Source organism: Populus nigra, chromosome 13, assembly GCF_951802175.1.
Source record: "Populus nigra chromosome 13, ddPopNigr1.1, whole genome shotgun sequence".
NCBI lineage: Eukaryota > Viridiplantae > Streptophyta > Magnoliopsida > Malpighiales > Salicaceae > Populus > Populus nigra.
Window position 1 is genome coordinate 71,762 of NC_084864.1, and position 10,077 is coordinate 81,838.

The 10,077-nt window shown below is 35.6% G+C and overlaps 1 protein-coding gene across 1 annotated transcript; it reads left to right on the forward strand.

Annotated features, from left to right (window-relative positions):
- The first annotated feature begins 857 nt into the window (after positions 1-857).
- On the forward strand, positions 858-9,347 carry LOC133670450 (probably inactive leucine-rich repeat receptor-like protein kinase At5g48380). The gene is made up of 3 exons (XM_062090945.1): positions 858-1,167; positions 2,287-3,177; positions 8,218-9,347. The coding sequence occupies exons 2-3, from the start codon at positions 2,857-2,859 to the stop codon at positions 9,142-9,144; spliced, it is 1,248 nt and encodes a 415-aa protein (XP_061946929.1). The 5' UTR covers positions 858-1,167; positions 2,287-2,856; the 3' UTR covers positions 9,145-9,347.
- The last annotated feature ends 730 nt before the right edge of the window (positions 9,348-10,077 follow it).

Consider the following 10,077-nt stretch of genomic DNA (forward strand, 5'->3'; position numbering starts at 1 on the left):
ATTGAATTTATGTAAGGTTTGATTGCAAGAAAAATTGATTTTAAAGTCAATGTAGGCTTTTATCGGAAGAAATTAAAATTCTAGGTTCTAGTTATAATTTTGAAGAGTTGATTTGGTCAAATCAGAGGTTAATTGCATAATTATTAAAGTTTGATGGCCAATTAGGGACTTAATTGAAACAAACCGAAACCAAGGATCAAACCGCAAAAAGGCTTTAAAATCAAGGGATCCAATGACAATTTATCCAGGCCCTTGATTACAAAATTGCAAAAACATCCGAGGACCAAATCGAAAATATTCATTTGAATGTTGAAACGGTGTCGTTGCACTATTTATTGTCTCCTTCAAGAAACCGTTTTCAGCAGTAAAAGGCAGTGCAGGCGTTAGCAGTGGAGCCGCTCCAATCACGGGGCATGTCTCACTCCACCATGTACGCTAGCTGTTACTTTGTTGCCGGAAAACGTCTGCATCCTCTGGCTATAAAAGCAGAGGAAGGATCGTAGGAATGGGGAGGAGAAAAGAGGGAAAAAGGAAAGAGGAGAGGTGACAGTGAGGAGAAAGAAAAGGAGGAGGAGGAACGGGACAGCAAAGAAAAAACAGAGGAAAAAACAAGAGAAGAGGAAGCAGTGTTGGTGGAACAGCCCTTCCACACTGTCATCTTTTTCTGCAACGGCGAAGCCGCCACTGTGAACCAACGAGAGCAGAGCACCACCACGAAGCCAGTGCAGAGAGGCGAGAACGACAGAGGAAAGAAGAAAAAACAGAAGGAGAGGGGAACGTAAGGGGGAGAGACAGAGAGGGAGGAGCAGGAGCAGGGGAAGGAAGAAAACAGAGGGGGGGAGAGAGGAGAGCAGAACAAGGGGGGAACCACAGGAAAAAGAAAGACGAGACAGAGAGGGAAGGAAAGAGGATAGAATAGAAAAGGAGAGAGGGGAGTACAGAAGAGAAAAAAAAAAAAAACACACAGAAAGAAGCATTGCCAGCCATCGTCTTCGTCACCAAGCACCAGCTTCGCCTCCAGCTGCACCAGGGAACAGGGAAGAAGAAAACGAGAGAGACGGCAAACAGAAACAAAAAAAAAAAAAGGAAGAACCGGAAGAAAAAAAAAAACAAACGAAAAGGAGAAGATAGAGGTCCAAAGCATGTTGTTGCTTTCGTTGCTTCCAGGTAAACTTCTCCAACTTCGCAGATAATGCACAAATATTGTGCACTTGAAGATTGATTACACCGTGACTGTCGCAGGCGTGCGTGAATTGTTCACGCACGCTTGCGGGTAGAAACCAGCTGGGTCCAGCCCAGCCACGTGGGCCGGGCTGGGCCCAGCCTGAAAAAAATTTCCAAATAAATCTTTTTTTATTTTTTTGTGATTTTTTTGTATATTTTTTACTACATTTTGATCAATATCGGTTTGTATTTTTATACTATAAAGATATAAATTCAGTATTAAAATACTCAGTTTTTGTCGAGACATTAAAAAAATGTTTTTGTTTTCATGCATATGGCCAAGTCTCTCAAAAATAAAATAAAAAATAAAAAAAATCTCATATTGTATCTTCATACAACAAAGAAAAATTCAAAAAATATTTATGATGCATTTTGACTTTAATAACCAGTTTATTAAAATCATGAGAGCTAGGCCAATATTTCAAAAATTCCAAAAATAATTATTTTGTTTTCTTTTAGTATTTGGGGTACGACCTTATACGTAAGACGTATTTCGAATATTAAATTCTTTTATTGACATTAAAACGGTTAGGTTTTACCCGATAAGATAAGGATCTTTTTACGACGAACAATTAGAAAACAAAACAAGACTTTAGATTTTATCAGACAATAAAACAATGCAGCTTTTCTTAGGTAAGGTGTATTTGGGATGCTAATATCTTCCCTTTACGCAACTAGTCCCCGTACCCGATCTCTAAGACCATTGATGGTTCCTAGTGACCAAAATATTAGGTGGCGACTCCCATTCCTGCTTTTCACAAATAAAAGACAAGAGTTTCTTGTCTCCCCACATAGACATTAGATACCAAATATTGAAGGTGGATGTTTTTGCCACGACACCGCATATGTGCGATAATATTTACTAATTGAAGTTTTTCCATTGTTAACTTTATCAATATTTACCAATAAAAATATTTCATCTATATATATTGGGGGAATTACAATTGGAATATAAAAAAATAAAAATACTAAATAGTACAATGATGTATAAATTTTTGTGAATGATACTAATTTATAAATTAGGACTTGGCTTCTTGACTAATTTGTTTTCCCACACTTTAGTGGAAATTGTAGTAAAGGGCCATCCATTTCAATGCAGAAGAAGCAGCTCAAGATAAATGCTCTCCTTGGAGATATTAGAGATTTCAATTCAAATTTCCTTTTAAGTAGGTATTTATGATTCTTATTTCTCATTTTTGGTCATTCCAACAATTCCATTGTAGTCTACTCTGATGAACTCTCAGATCCAAATGGCTAATTTATTTTGAACGATCTCCTCTTGTTCTCTTTTTATCTAACAAAATGCTGTAGAAAATTAAGAAGAAGAAAAATACGTCTAGACAAAGAAGTTATAAATCAGTACTTAACTTTTTTGACTAATTTGTTTTCCCACACTTTCGTGGAAATTGTACTGTCTCATCATGAACTTGGAATTTGATGCAGGAGACTTGGCTTCTTGACTTGAAGAAATAGACTAACAAATCAATGCATCTCCTCAACGTGTTCAATTAATGATCATCTCTTTTTATCTAACAAAATGCTGTAGAAAATTAAGAGCTTCTAGACTTTATTGTTAGCTTAAACTTTGAATGATCTCTTGTTATTTGCTGCTGTTTGTTGTATATCTACAAAATGGCCGTGGGTGGTGCAAAACGTGCTCTTCTTTTGATTCATATACTCAGTGTTGCCGGCAATGGATACAGTTCTGTACAAGAGAACAACCACGGGAGTGATGATCATGAACATCGGAAAAAGTTGGATTCTTCACTCAAAAGTGGGTTTTTAATAGGTTATGTCTTCTCTTCGGTTTCCATTATAACTATTTTCATGTCCTATTGTGTGCCTTGGGCTCGTCTCATCAAGAGGAAAGGGAAAGAGGTGACGATGAAGACACCAATGATGACATCTTTGATGGAAAGGCAAGAGATGAAGAGAAAAGAAGCCAACGTGCAGGTATCCCCATAAGATTTTCATTTCATCATCATATTTTTAGTTTCTTGCTAGCTTTTATTATTATTATGAAGACGATATATGTAGCTGCTTTTATTAAGGATAAATCAATATTCTTCAGTTGCCAAGACCATGGATTGTTGCAAACTTAATTGAATAGATCACAGACCAAAACATTAACTGATCATTACAGAAATACCCAAAAAAAGAGAAACCTCTAGCTAGTTCATGTCCTTAATCAAAGTAGCACACAAGTGACACAAACAAAACAACACAATATTATATAAATAGCAAGCACATGAAACATAAAATTTTGTTGAATAAGGTTACCATACAAAAACTTTAATTTGAATTTTTATTACTCGTTAATTTTTTCTAATCAAAACTCCATATTATACCTTTTCTCTAAATTGCTTATAGACTACGAAAAACTTTCAGAAAAAAAAATTATAAATTAAATAGGATAAAAAATTATACATCAACTACACTACTAGAATTTTTAAATCTACTGACATAATCTTCGTTTAGTATTTATACTCTCAGTCTGGCGGTATAAATTTTACTGACGGCCTCATTGATGAAAACACTTCGTTGGAAAAACTTTCATCAGTGATTTGTGGTTTATTGGTAATATCATTACCAATGGGTTTACTGATGGCAAAAGCACACAAAAAAAAAATTACCCGTTTCATTTTGTCAGTTGTTGATACCCAAGTTTTGACCCATGTTTTGATAAAAAATTTTAAAAATTCAAAAATAACAAAAAACAACAAAAATCCAAAAAATATATATTTTTAATATATTTGCATCGTTTTTAGCATTTTTAGCATTGTCTCAAAAGAATTTAAATTTTCAAAGGTTTTTAGAATGCGGTCGACTTTTAACGCGTTATTTTTAAAATCACTGATTTTCATCATTCGAGTCGATGTTGATAAGAAAAATCCAAAAAAATAAGAAAAATCAAATTTACAAAAAAAAAAATTGAGAGACCAAGTTTGGGGACCTAACAATACTTTTGCTTATAAATAGAAGCTTCACAACACATACAAAGAGGAGGGGGGGCAATTTTGAAAAAAAACACAATAAACCCTAAACCTAACCCTAAAATTCCATCTACTACCAAGCCCACTGCCCCTCTCCCCCCGGTGGCTTTCATTCTCTCCCAAGCCGCCGCTCTCCATCGTCTCCCCTGCACCCGAAGCAGCCCCATTCCCATATAACCCCTTAAACCAGCACCCCACACACGCCCGATCCGTCATCTTCCCCTGTGAACACAAAGCCTCTCCCTCACAAACCCACACTATCTCGCCGCCATCCATACCTAGACAACCTAAACACAGTAGCTCCATCTCCCCCCCGCTTCCTCTGGTTCTCTCCCAAACCGACACAAACTTTCAGCCCCTCACCTCACCAAATCTTCCCTCTCCCAGCCGGTTCTATGATCTCCTCCCACTCCATCTCTGAAGCTGACCACCACCTCCCCCAGCCTTTTCCCTTTGGTTGCTTCTTCTCCCTCAAACCAGCCACCCAAAGACCCCACTTTCACAGACCTTCCCTTCTCACCTGATAATATGACGATGACGACATTCATCACTGCCATTTTGCTCATGCGTATGAGGACATATTAACCGGTGATGAATACCAATAATTTGAAAGAAACTGTTTAACTTACGATATTCACCACCCTAATCAGTTTGGACAGATTTAATTTTACAAAAAAACTGACGCTTAACAAGCACTTGAAAACGTTGGAATATAGAAAACACATCGGATTTTGCAACAAGCGGATAATACCATATATATTTTGTATACGCATCAATGAAAATAACAAAGTAACGAAAATCATTAGAAGAAAACATAGGAGCAGGGCCCCAAACATCACTAAATATTAAATCAAGTGAAGCAGTAGTTTTGTGACCTATAGGTCGCAATGACAGACGCAAAGACTTGCCAAGTGGACAAACTTGACATTGAACAAGAGACTAGAAGTACACATTTTTTTTTTTTGGAAACTAACAAATTGAAAATATGGGAAGTAGGATGACCCAATCGACGATGCCACAGATCGACAGTGACAAATGTCGCACCCGACATCGCGGCGGCCCTGGAAAATAATCTCTGTTATTTTTGGAAAAAGAACAGATTTCTGACATCTTGTTCTTTTAGAAAAAAAAAGTCTTGTTTAAGGAGTCGTCACCTAGTATTATGGTCACTAGAAACCCTAACTGGTCAACAGAAATTCTATGGCTCGGGATTGGTTATGTAAAAAGGAAGATATTATCACCCCTTCAACATTCTGCCTGAGGCAGATTGCATTGCTGGTTTTGTCTTAAATTGTTAAACATTTATTCGCTTATGCTATGATGATTTGTTTATAATATTCTTGACTCTGACGCTAGTGAATATTTGAGCTCGAATAATTCCAACTCTGGCGTTGGTAAAAATTTGTAGCTACGAAAAAAATTAGATTAATATTTTTTATTACTTACTCTAGAACCAGTGAATAAATAAATAAAAATAAATTTATTTTTACGCATGCACATATTTTTTTTTATTTTTCTAGCTAAATAAAATAAAATACAATGAATAAAAATAATATAAATTTAAACCGGTATTTTTATTTCTGACTCTGGCGTCAATGAATAAACCAATAAATTTACATTATTTTTATTCATGAATACACATTTTTTTTATTTTTTCTACTTTTTTTATTTTTCTGTTTTTCTGTTTTTTTTTTATTTTTCTATTTTTGTGGGAGCTGGGCCCAGCCAGCCCGGCCCGGTCACTGGCCCAAGCCAGTGACCCGGCTGGGCTGCAGGCATGCGTGGTTCAAACCACGCGTGCGCTACAGGGCGAAGGTAATTAAATTACCTTCGCCCCGTTCTCTTCTCTACAGAATGTCAGAATCAAATGTGCATAAATGAAGATAAAAGGAAAGCCTTACCTGGCGATTCGAAGGCGCAGACGACAACAACAGTTCGGGCACTCCCGGAGAATTCTCCCTTCCTCCTCCTCTCAGTCTCTTCTCCTCTATTCTTGTGTTTCTGTTTGTTGGGTTTTTACGTACTCTCTGCTCTCCTCTGCTTTCCTCTTTTGTTCGTACGTTGTGATTGAATTCTGGGACTAAACCAAAGATGGGTTTAGCTCTCTGTTTACTTCCTTTTGTTCACTCTGCTTCTAGGTTTTTTTGTTCTCTGTGTCTTTTTTGCTCTGGTTTTCGGGTCTTTCTTTTTCCAATTTCCACCCTCCACGAGGTTGCCTTTTGCCCAGCTTTTATAAGGCCAGAGGTCGATCAGCGTTGTAACAGTCGGCAGTAATGGCGTGGGGCACTGCATTCAATGGACAAACATCTCTGCCTTTAATGGCGGAGCCGTTGCAGAGGAAGAAGATGAGCGAACAGTCGCCTCCCAAAACGACTCCGTTTTCCCATTCCAAAGGCTTCTTTCAATTTGGTCCTCGAAATTTTGTACCTTTGCAATCAAGCCCCTAGTTAAAATGTAATTGGATCCTTGCATTTCCGTGCCATTTTCAAGCTGGTCCTTGGATTTTAATTTTTGCAATTTAGACCCCAATTAAACCCCAAACTTTGATATTTCTTCAATTAAGTCCATGATTTCATTAATTAAATTAATTCCAAGCCAATTAAGTCCAAAAACTTATCAATTCTCCAATTAAACCCTTGAGTGGATTAATTAAATTAATTTCCAAGCTTAATTATGTCTCAAAACTTATCAATTCTCCAATTAAATCCTTAATTGAATTAATTAAATTAATTCTAAGCTCAATTAAGTCTCAAAACTTATCAATTCTTTAATTAAGCCCTTGATTGGATTAATTAGATTAATTTTAAAGTTTAATTAAACTCCAAAACTTCCAATCATGTTGCCCTTAACCCAAATTTTAATTCATTTTTCATTTATTTTATTTTTACTTGTTTTTTTCATCATTTTTTAGTAAATAAAATAATTAAAATAAAAAATGTCAAAAATTGGGTTATGACAACAAAGACACAAGAAGACCAATAAGCTTGAGGAATGGTGGTGGCAAAAGACTCAGAGAAAACATAGATACCGTCATTGCTTTGACTAAAAAAGAGTATTGCTTTAGTGGTGAGATCTTTTACATAAAACACAGAGACATGAAATTCAAAATAAATATTATTATCATTACAAAATTTCTAAACAGATAGCAATGGTTTGGTAATGTGAGAAACATGGAGAACATTAGATAATGTAAAGGTGTGTTTAAGAGAACATAGCATGGTATGTCCAATATAGGATATTGATAGACCCTTATTGTTACCAACATGCAAGTGATCATTACAAAGATAGGATACAGAATCGGTCAGAGTCGCAAGATCAGGTATAACGTGTTTGTTCGCATCAATGTCCGAGAACCAAGTAGCTAGGGGCAGAAACTGGACCAACAACAAAATGGGCAGAAGGCTCGTTACCACTACTATGAAATTGAGCACATTACGGGCTATGTGGCTGAAGAAGCAGCATAGCTGACACTTGAATAAGGGTAATGCAATGCCATTGACACTTGAAAAAAAAAATTGTTTTTTATCCTATTGTTTGCCTTCGATCTATCTAAAATATGGGTAACGCAATGCCAATGATGAGTAAGAATAAGAAGATAGCTGATAAATCAAGAGATTTATAGGAATGTTATGTCGGTACTGATATGATAGTCTAGGTGCTAGCTTCTTAGATACTCTTCTAATTTGGACAAGGATGAGCAGATTTTTTAGAGGAAAGTTCTCGAGACATTTTCCTGAGGCTTCTTGATCTAGGAGAAAGGCAGTGATGATAGAAAAATCTGGATTGTAACTTTTAACATTACCAGGTGTGGAGCTCAGATATGGAGGCAGCAAAGAGGTCAACTCTCTCATTCTGTGCATGTAAACTGTTGAGATCATTTTGCACTTTGTTATGGCTCATTGACAAATGACAATCTTAGGAATAATTCTAATTAGCAAATTTTTGTGTAAAATAGCGTTGTTCATCTTTCACTAATTCTCATCGGTGATTTCATCAACAGAATTCGGAGTTGGAGAAGTTGGTCACAAGAATAAGTTTCGCGGCACTCAATATTGCAACTCGCAGTTTTGACCAAGACAATGTCATCGGAGTCGGAAAGATGGGGACAATGTACAGGGCAGCACACCGTTATGATTTGTTTACTGCAGTTAAGAGGTTACATGACTCTCAACATTTAGAAAAACAGTTCTTGTCTGAGCTAATCATTCTAGGCAAGTTTAGACATGCGAACATAATTCCACTACTGGGATTCTGCATAGAATCCAGGGAAAGGCTTTTGGTGTACAAATATATGCCAAATGGGAACCTTCATGATTGGTTACATCCTGTGAAATGCAACGCTGAAAAACTGGACTGGCATGTCAGGGTTAAAATCGCCATCGGAGTAGCCCGAGGCTTGGCATGGCTTCATGATTTTAACAACTTCCTAATAGTTCATCTTGACATATGCTCAAGGAGCATCTTGCTGGATAAATATTTTGTACCAAAGATATCAAATTTTGGAGGGGCAATGCACAGGCGATCAAATGACAAGGGCTTAATTGCAAGTAGTAAGATAGGTGAACTGGAATTGATCAAGCAGGATGTCTATCAATTTGGAATTCTTCTTCTTGAGCTAATTGCAGTTCATGATCCTGACCATAACAGTAAATCATCTCACACTCTAGAGGAGAATTTGTTTGAACGAATCGCTCATCTATCGAGCAGTTCTTCTGGCCTCTTTCATGCTGTTGATAAATCTCTTCTTGGTCAAGGATTTGATGGTGAAATACTTCATTTTCTGAAGATCGTATCTAGCTGTATTCATCCCATTCTAGATCAAAGGCCAACGATGCTTCAAGCATTCCAAATGTTAATGGTTCTCAGGAAGAGAGAGAGATGCATCGAAAATCCTAAGCTATTGGCTCAACTGACTGGTCGCCGCTAATTAAGGTGATGATAGAGCATTGAGCTGGAGTTAGCAGAAACAAAATGAAACAGCAGATTTGTGTATGCTATATAATATCTGTAAGTGAAACAATACAGATATGGCCTCATTGGTAAAGCACTCTTCGGGAGTGTTATTGGAAGGCAGTAAGTTTTCCAAATTTTTATTTTTTTTCTTTTAATAAAAAATTTCAAATTAATATTTTTTTATTGTTTTGATATATTAATATTAAAAATAATAAATATAAAATTATTTTAATATATTTTTAAACAAAAAAAATCAACTTTTACTATTATCTCCACCAAGCTCTAAGAGAGTAATGATATGATCTGTTGATAACTCCGAGAGATTGTCCTGAAGAAGAGTCTGTTGTGAGAAATGACAAACAACCAATGAAAACAGAAGGAAAAAAGTTGATTTAAAAAATATCTTTAATTAAAACTATTCTAGGATAGATTTTTATTTACAAAATAAATAAAAATTCAGCATATTTTAGCTTGTCAATTATGCAGATTAGGAGGCAGTGCTTGTTTCTTGATGGGACGTACATTTCATTGTTGATGAAATTGTAAATAATTGTTTTATGCAAAACCATCATTCCTAAACAACATAAATGCATATTCCTGAAAATAAAGGAGGGGTATTCACTGAACACCTCCTCACATAATAATATTAACCGGAAGAAAAGTGTTTTTTCCTTAGTTTTTTTTAATTTTTTTCTAATATATATAATTTTTTAATTTTAATTCTATTTTTTAATACTAGATTTACTGAAGATTCAACTTCAAAACTTTTTTATTTTACTTTTTATAAGGTTATTTTAAATTCATAAATTAGACTACCAATATAATAGGTTGAATTAAGTTTCTGTTTTCATATTAATTAAAAATATTTAATATAAGTTAAATCATATTTTTAACTATTTTAATAAGT

Excerpts from the sequence above, each read along its gene's own strand:
- LOC133670450 (XM_062090945.1), top strand. The coding sequence starts at position 2,857 with ATGGCCGTGGGTGGTGCAAAACGTGCTCTTCTTTTGATTCATATACTC. Across the intron at positions 3,178-8,217 it reads GAAAAGAAGCCAACGTGCAG|AATTCGGAGTTGGAGAAGTT; the intron begins GTATCCCCATAA and ends TTTCATCAACAG.